Below are 9,428 nucleotides of genomic sequence, written 5' to 3'. Positions count from 1 at the left end.
ATAGACTATTATGGAGATTGATTTTGGAATTTAGATGCACTCTTATTGATTGTGCTTGGCTGTACATGTTCATATCCTTGAAGATGTATCATGGGGGTGTTGCAACCTAGAAGACACAAATTTGACTAACAAGTTATAAGTACATGAGTCCAAAAATTATGGAAAAGTAAAAGAAAAGATTCTTTCATTGTTTTACAAACCCTCCCCCAGGTCCCCTCCACCATGCAGCCCTCGCTCTAGTCTCCTGTGATGACAGAAATACCCAGTTACATCTCTCTTTTAAACGGTTCTCTCCCTCCTCTGTTTCAGTGCAGTATACATTATTGAACCCATCTTACTCAGTCTCTCCCCAACCCCAAGGACAGTCCCATTCTACAACAGTGGCAACACGAGTATATTTCATTGGCAGTTTTAAAGATCTGAGCTCCATTAGCATGAAAATTGCCTCCTCAATCATGAAAACATACGTAATAGACCCAGTTTTTTGCCATTAAGGCCAAATATATGTTGGAGCAATCTTTTTTTGCCTGAGTGATTTTTCGCATGTATGTGTATTTAAATCAGTCTGTAAATCAGATAGCTATCAGTGTTGTTAGTATAGAAGAAAATAGTTGCATAGAGAATAAGGATAGCAAAGGACCTTGAGTTTATGCTTCCAAATTGGAAGTAGTCATTTTATTGTTGTTAACTGGCGGAATTTCCCATCAGTGGTTATAATGCTGTTTTAGATGACAGCAACAAGTTAATTTCCCCACCCCACCCCGCTTCAGTATTTTCTTTAAAAGAAAAATTCTGAAGCTGGTGGATGTTTCTGATGCCAGGAATCTGTTAAACTTGAGGGTCAAAATCAGTAATCAGGATGAGTCAATCTCATGGTAATTGGCAAATGTGTGATTGTAACTTGCATTCCAGTTGTTTAGACTGTGATGGTCATGACTACCTTGGAAGTAAGGAGAGTATAAGATCTCCTTTTTCAAAAAAGACGAAGAGAATCTTTGGAGAAGGGCCTCGCTGAACTGGTAAGTCAGCTTTCTCCGGATTTTCATGATTTCCCCAGTTCTCCCATAATTCCTCAGTGCCCTGGCCATTTTCTGGTAGGTCATGGTCTTCCGATTGCCTTTTCTTTTCCCCCAGAGTTCTGCGAGTAGCTCTTTGTTTTTGGATATAAACTGAAAGATGCCTTTGCTCCTGTCTATCCACTGGATACAAGATGCCATCTCGGGGTTACACAGGGATTCATAAAGGTATTCAAACAGTCGGAGTTTCTTCCTGCCTAAAAGGGAGCAAAGCAGTGTCATTCTCCATCATGGCTCCAGAGAGAACACCCTCAAGTTTGTTGAGTTAGAACTGACCCATAGCTGACCCTCTAGTGGGTTTTCAGAGGCAGTTAATCACATGGGAAGAGACTGTCCATCCTTCTCCCTAGGAGCAGTTGGTGGCCTTGAACCATGTGCCTTTGGGATTGCAACACAGCTTCTTGCCACTAGGCCACCAGAGCTCCCTTGAGCACTATGGAGTTAAAGCTGCACTGGGACTAGCTTTCGATCCTGTTCACACTCTAGATGATGTGTTCATGGTATAATTTTCCATGACTTAAAATCAAGAGTCTACCTGTAAAAGATGATGTTTCAGCTGGACCTTTACTTCTTGGAGATGATGTTGAAAACCCCAAAAGCCCAAATACCCCAACGTGTGCTATTTTTATTGGAAAGGAGTCCCTGTGTGGTGCAGACAGTGAATGTTCTTGGATACCAACCAACAGAAAGGTGGTGGCATGGAGGCCACCTTTGGAATGCCTGGTGATCTAGTTAAAAGTCAGTCACTGAAAACCTCCTGGAGCAGTTACTTTATGAAGCACACCAGGTTGCTGTGAGTTGGAATCAACCCCACAGCAGTTGGTTTGATGTTGCTAGTCTCCCCCACCTCCCTCTGGAAAACGGAGACATTTTTACCTTCGGTTCCCATTTGTCATGGGGTTTTCCTTCAGTTAGTGCTTGACAACCACACTTAAGAGTTCAGATATTAAAAGCTTCCTTCAAAACTAAGCAAACTGAAGTGCAGATTGTCGTTTTAAAGAAAATAATGTAGAAGCCATTTCCAAAAAGCAAGGAGCTATACTCACATGAGTCAAGGCAAATGATGTGAGAGTACAAAACAGTATGCAAAGATAAATAAATATTAATGGAATTCAAATCGAAGGCTCTTTTTAAAAAGCACTAGCTATGCCACTAAGTACTTGAAAAAGGAAATAGAAAAAAAAATTGGAGTGGAATATGCCAGAATTCAGACCATTTTCACATAATTTGTGAGCAATGAAAGTGGTGACTATGATATTTTTCATTGTCATGAAATTCAATGGTACATCAGAGTTTTTGTCTTTTTTGGAATACTGCCCTTTACATGTCAAAACAACTAGACAGGAAATAGAGAGGATTTGTGTTGGTGAATGAATTTTTGTTTAATTAGTTGATTAGATTTGTTTAGCCAGAGGGATAGCTGGACAGAGATAACAGCCTATGTTGACTTTAGAATTGGCTTGTAAACATGATGGTCTATCACATCTGTCAGTGGCTAAAAAACTCAGCCAAAATTCCACTTTCTCATTGAGAAAATGAGAGTGGGTTCCCAAGCTACTGCTTTAAACAGGCTCTGGGGAGTAACACTCTTGCCACAGTCATCATTCATTCCAGAACCTCAAAGGGTTTGAAAGACTTTTGGATTATATTATCTTGAGGTTATGACATGAGAAATGTAAGGGACTTACCAGAAACATACATCATGAGTTGAAGTCAAAGCCTTTGGCAGAACTCTTCTGCCTTACATGCACGGTGGTTAAAGCCCATCTCATTACCCGCTGCCATTATTAGAGTAGACAGAACTGTCACCTGAGTTGGAATTGTCTCAGTAGCAATTGACGATCTTTTTTAATATTGCTCTCACTTATTTGGCGTGTTGCTTCTTAAAAGGGCCCTGGTGGCTTAATGGCAAGGGGTTGTGCTGCCAACCCACACGCCCTCAATTTGAATCCACCAGCCAGCTCCATGGGAGAGCCTCCCACTGTGAAATGTACTGCCTCCAAAAACCTGCAGGAGGGTCAGCTGTGCGGTTGGTTCTGACTTGATAATAACAATATGCAAAACCATATGATCCTGTTTGTGTCAGATTTAAAGGATAAATATACACATTTATAAATGCAAATATAAGAAAAAATTCTGGACGTATATAGGATACATGAGAATGATTTTTACTTTATGCTTTAATTTCTTACTATGAGCATTTAATATTTCTGTTGGGGGTTTTTTATACCGGTTTATTTAAAAAGGTCTTACACTTTGTTTAATACTTCTGTTTTTTAAAAAAGACATAAGTATATTTTACAAAAGAAAATTTTTTTTGGTTAAGTATATTTTACCAAAAAAAAAAAAAAATTGAAAGAACAATGGTTCTTTATAATTGACTTGACCACAGGATGTGAGACAAGTTTAAGGCTGTGACTTCAGTTTGTTTGGCAAGTCCTTTACCAATGTACGGCAATACAGCATGTTTCATATTATTACATGCTTAGAATTTTTTCCAGAATACAATGTGTTGTGTTTTTTTTCTGTTACTTTTTTAGATTCTAAATATTTATTGCTTTCTCTTTGAAAAATAATTTTTAATTTCTTACAATGTGTTGTTTTATAGAAACAAAATCATCTTCCCAAACACTTTCATATAAGACATTTTTTTTTTTGACATTTTTAAATACCTATCCTTCTACAGTACAAAGTATTATTTTAAAACTGCACTGTAGAGTTGGGATGTATCATGGACATCTTACACCTTATTCACCAGAAAATATGGTGAGTTTCAATGTTTTACGGTCACATTTTGCAATGAATATCCTAATAAGTGCACATACATATGTATACATACACCCTTTTTTGGTATTTTGAGAAGTTCTAGAATGCCAGGCTAGAAACTTATTCTTTGTCATGGGTTTTCTCATTTTATCTTTATAGTTATCTTCTAATGTCAGTGTAACTATTTGTTTTCTGATAAGAAAGCTTAGTGGCAAGAAGCTGTGCTGTAATCCCAAAGGGCACGCAGTTTGAGGTCATAAGCAGTTTGAGGTCACCAGCAGCTCCGTGGGAGAAGGATGGGCAATCTGTCCTGGGCATCTACAAGAAAGGTCAGCTATGGGTCGGTTCTAACTCGACAGTAGGTAACAATAAGAAAACTGCGGTACAGAAAAAGTTACTTGCAAATGACTCATCTATCTCACACAAGTAATCCAGAGCCCACTGGATTACAAGGCAAAAAAAACAACATTGAAAATATTTCCAAGTTGGCATCTGTACCAGTTTACACTCCTTCCACTAGTGCATGAGAGCATGTGTCCATAACAGAGGATTTAACCAGGCCATTTGAGGAGATAATTTTCTTAAATTAGTTTAAATTTGTGAAATATTTCATTATTAGGAAAAATTGTAAAAATAAACTATAGAAAAGCTTTCCTTCTGAACCTAAACTAGAGATGCCATGCTCTTGAATCCAGCCCTCCCTGAACTTGGCAGCTCTCTGAAGTATCTGGGAAGCAATAGTATTACCGAAGCTAAGTGGCTGAAAGTGGTGTGGTCAGCTAACAGTCCCAAACTCAGATGTCAAATGTCCTTAAAGCCGTTAAAGAGTGATGGAGTATTAATTAGATCAACTTACCTTTTCCTCCCTTTTGCTGGAGAACAGCAGCTTGGACTAGATGGTTCTCATTAGGATTCTGCAGAGATGGATGAATATTCCCTTCTAAACAGCAATCTGCAGCACTGTTCTGTATAAATACCACAGCAGAATATTAAAGGATATTTTTCTCTATGGCCCCCTATGGTGGCTCAAGTCCAGAACAGGACGCAAAAGAGCGCTAAACCAGACTGTATTGTGAAACTGAAAGGTACTGCCTCATGCGTAGCCAGCTATCTCTGCAAGGGAGAGCAATTTCAGAGAACCTCCTCTTTTTCTGCCCTCTCTAGGGTTGCATTTGAGCTAGGGCCAGGCTTAAGGATGGAATTAGGGCTATGACTAGGCTACCACTTGAGTGAGGCTTAGACTGAAGAAATGAGACATTGGTCCATTTCCCTTCACCCTTCATTCCTCTTCCAAACCCAGAGATACCACATCCATGAGGGATGTTGTTGGTAAGTGTGCCTTTGAGTCGACTACGATCCATAAATACTCTATGAACAATGGATCTGAACCTTCATCATCTCTACCATACCGAAGCCCACTGTTACAGTCCCTGTGTCAATCTATGTTGTTGATGGCCCACCTTCAGTAAGAGGTAAGAATGCTACCCTCACGCCAACACACACATACACATTCTCCCTCTCCATCTCCCTCTCCCTTCCCTCCCTCCCTCCCTCTCTTTCTCTCTTCAGGTCCCTTTAAATATACCAGCCCTCTGCCAGAGATGGCAAAGAGACTGGATTGATTTGGAGTTTCAGATTTAAGTTTTAAACCGTCCATTTAACAACAAACATTATTGGGAAGTCAAAGAATCTGTCCAAGATATCACAGACAAGGGACATTTGACATAGCATGGTTGAAGGAAATACTTTATTTGTACAGCACCACACTAAGACCACTTGGAGCACTGGATACATTAAAATAATATACACGAACAAATTGAATGGAGAGATGGTGAGACATTTCTTTCCCTTTACAGAGGGCTACTAAAATCTAAGCAGAGCAGTCCAGGGCTTGTACTTAGAAGAGGATCAAATGTAATGTCAGTGTAAAAGTTATGTTTGGATCTTTGCCCAATAGCTTCCCCCACCCCCCACTAGCCTTTAAGGGGACTTTTTATCATTCTCTAGAAGGATCCAAGTCCTTGGGTGATGCACTTGACCAATAACCAAAATAGTGACAATTCATATTCACCCAGAGTTGCCTCTGAATTGAAAAGACTAGTGATAATCCCCCTCCAAAAAAGCCAGCTGTTGCCCTTTAGAGTAGTGAGAGAAGATCTTCACCCTGAAACCCACAGCGTCCCTTTTCAGCAGGAAGTAGCTAAGAGAATACGCCGTCCCCTTTTCCTTATGAATCAGGGTGAAGTCTCTCTCAGGGAGGAGTGATAGGGAATGGCAAAGGACACACCGACAAAGGAGATTAATCAGAACTGGCTTTGACAAGCACTATGGCAATTGGACAATTAAAACAGACATTCGGGGTGGGGGGAAGAAGAACGAACTGGGGAGGAGGGTAGGGAAAACAGTGCAACAATGAATGAATGAAACCCCAAAACCTCTGTAAATGTTCATTAAAACTTAATAAAATTTAATAATAATTTAAAAAAAGGGAAAAAAAAGGTTTCACCAAAAAGAATTAAAGGAAGGCCTGAGGGCCGTGGAGTAGAGTCACCTACCAAAAAAAAGGAAAAAAAAAGCCAGCTGTTGACAACCTTAACCAGGCACTGACAATCTTAGCAGTTCTATACTAGCACATGGAGAAATACCGTAAGTCAGTCAACAGTTGATCCCTTGGTGCTTCAGGCTGAACTAAGGGAGAGCAGTAATCATAGACTCCCAACCATGCCACCTCCCTCTGCATGTGATTCAAGACAGTCTGAGGCTGGCTGGGGCCCAGTGATGAAGGACAGCTTCCTCCTTGACACCATTGCTAACACTCATCTACTTGGACTGTCAAGTCTGCATCCCTACTGACGGTGGTTCTCAGTGCTACCCTTCAGCTCACACATTGCAAAGGGGAGGCTGGCACCAGTGGTACGTTTGCTGTTTTGATACTCGAGGTGGCCACTCACCACATGTGCTCACCATTAAGGTTCTCCAGTTATAGACGGGTTCCTCTGTGGGCAGCATGCCATAGCAGCTGGAGTTTGCTCTGACGTGAGGGTAATGATTCATGACAGACAGGCAATTTTTATAATCTAATAAAAAGGACGTGGAACATGCTCAACATTCTGTTTATATGTAAAACAGCTTTCTAGAATAAATGCTCCCTCTCCCTCCTCTATTCCCTTAACCCCCCCCCCCATACTTTCTCACATGTGTGGACCACAGTCTGCTGATATTACACATACTTATTTACATTTTACATTTCTCTCACTCTACAATGCATGCTCTTTGCAGGCTGAGACCCCTTAGTTAAAGCAAACAACAAACGAAGAACCCTTTTGCTATCCAGCTCTTCTGGCTCATATGCAACAGAGTAGAACTGCGCCATTGGGTCTTTTTTGGCTGCGATCTTTCCGAGTGCGTGTTGCCAGGCCTTCCTTCTGAGGTACTGCTGGGAAAGTTCCCATTGCCAGTCATACAATCCCAAACCACTCGCATAACACACCCAGGGACTTATCCTCCACATACCCCGGATAAACTGAATAGGCAAAACATTGGTAACGTCTCTATACACGGTATCTCTATAGGCTGTAAGACAGTGGGGTCTGGTCTCTTATTTATTAAGAAAAAATTAGGACAACTGTAAAGTTTTTTGGAAAAGGTGACATTAACATGCCTAATAGACAAATGCCAGCCAGATAGTAGGAACTACAGATAATTGTGTTTATATTTATGTGACATGTCATTGGCTACACTCTGCATTTTTTATATTGAGATTTTACATTTACTTGGATTAGGTAACCTGGGATTTTTGCCCTATGTAGAAATAATCCTAAATAGTGTAGGTGGCCAACTTATTAGCATGCCATCAACAAGCCAGTGAGAGGAGAGGAATGGTTTCTCTTTACCTGGGGAGTACTGAAGGCTGCCAGCTGAATGTTGCCTCAGTATGTCAAAAGCATCTTCAAATGCTTGGCCCAGTCTGTCTTGCTCGACACACATCTGTTAGAACAAGTTAGCAGATTGTCCATTAAACTTTATTTTCCTATAGACTATGAAAGTGTTTTAGATATGTCACCTGGAGGGCAAAATCAGCTTCTGGTGAGAGCCACTCTTTATAATATGGTATTCAGAAAACAACATTGATTTTATAGTACAATATTTAACAACGTTGTAAACTTTTAAGTGAGATATTGTAGAGGTAAGGCCGACTTAGGAAAAAAAGGTCAAGGAAATAGCTTTGACCCAATAGAATTTGTAAACTATTACTTAAAAATTAAATGCCCTGAAAAAATAAAAGTAAATGCTCTGGAAATTTAAAATGTGTTTCCCAGCCCATGTCATGCTCTTACTAGCATAATCCAGATAATTTCTAATTTCAAAATCAAGATTTTAAAATGGCAACTTACCATGTTTAATTAATGAATTGATGATTCTGGGGGGAAAATGAATTGATGATTCTGGAAAAAAAGTTTCATATTTAGGAAAACATGAAGTATATTTCCTTAATTTGACATTACATTAAAAGATCTTAAAAATATTTCAAAAAATAATGGAAACTAAAATACACAGATTTTGAAGAAAATAGTTTCCACAAAATTTCCTAGAAACCCTCCTTTTTGCTTCATTTTAAAATAGCTAAATATGATTGAATTTTAACTTACATTAGAACCTTATTAATAAATAAGCATTTTACTTCTAAGAGAATATGGAAAGAGTATGTATAATAGTATATCAGATTATTATTTAATTATTATTTCAAACTTTTCCCAAAATCAGTTACTGAATTGATTTCAACTCATAGTGAATCCTATCAGATTTCTGAATCACAAGGAGGCAATAAGTCATAACATAAATCATAAATCGCCCATCTTTCTCCAGCGTGGCGGGTGGACTTGGAACCTTTAGCTTACCAGTACGACTTACTATAGACTCTGCCGTCAGAGCTTCTCAAAATCACTGGAGTATCTTGATTCCTTTTACCTTAATATAACCCCAAATAAAATCCACTGACATTCATTTGAATTTACCCGACTGTCTTTTCTCCCACGGACCATGCTTGTGGGTTCCAATCATCGACCTTTGGTTAGCAGAACACCTTGTACCTCAGTATAGATAGCTCTGTATTTATATTAGTGATTTTAAAAATGTTTATTACTCTGTGTGTGTGTGTGTGTATGTGTGAGAAAGAGACAGAGAGAGAGAGAAATGGAGCCTTTAACGTGATAAAAGACATACTACTTAGCTCATGAGAAGTAGATTCTAAATAAAATTTGGGTCATGAAGCTCATCCATGGACTCTCAAAAATCCTTGTCTGAGGGAGCTCTGGTGGCCTAGTGGTAAGGAGCGGCAACTACAATCCCAGAGGCGCACGGTTCAAATCCACCAGATGCTGTGCTGGGGAAGGAGGGACAATCTCCTCCTGTACCAGTCAGATCTGATTTGACGGTACACTCACACAAAAATAATTAAAAAAAAAATCCTTGTCTATAATTTTCCATTGCTGTTGTTGATTGCCTTCGAGTCATGCACAGCTCATAGCAACACTAAGAACAAAAGGCTTGAAGCAATAAATTTAAAATAAATAAAACAAAAAAAAA

The 9,428-nt window shown here is 39.4% G+C and overlaps 1 protein-coding gene across 1 annotated transcript in view; it reads right to left on the bottom strand.

Annotated features, from left to right (window-relative positions):
* Window positions 1-854: 854 nt before the first annotated feature.
* Window positions 855-9,428, bottom strand: part of SPIC (Spi-C transcription factor (Spi-1/PU.1 related)) — a 21,019-nt gene continuing 12,445 nt past the window's right edge. The window contains exons 2-5 of the mRNA XM_006888573.1: window positions 7,736-7,829; window positions 6,807-6,919; window positions 4,699-4,807; window positions 855-1,273 (exon numbers count right to left, since the gene is read on the bottom strand). Coding sequence (XP_006888635.1) covers window positions 855-1,273; window positions 4,699-4,807; window positions 6,807-6,919; window positions 7,736-7,829 — 735 coding nt within the window. The remainder of the gene's footprint in view (window positions 1,274-4,698; window positions 4,808-6,806; window positions 6,920-7,735; window positions 7,830-9,428) is intronic.

The sequence above is a fragment of the Elephantulus edwardii genome, unplaced genomic scaffold, assembly GCF_000299155.1.
Source record: "Elephantulus edwardii isolate Elephantulus edwardi_28Jun2011 unplaced genomic scaffold, EleEdw1.0 scaffold00068, whole genome shotgun sequence".
In the NCBI taxonomy this organism is placed as follows: domain Eukaryota; kingdom Metazoa; phylum Chordata; class Mammalia; order Macroscelidea; family Macroscelididae; genus Elephantulus; species Elephantulus edwardii.
This window is presented reverse-complemented; position numbering and strand designations above follow the sequence as displayed.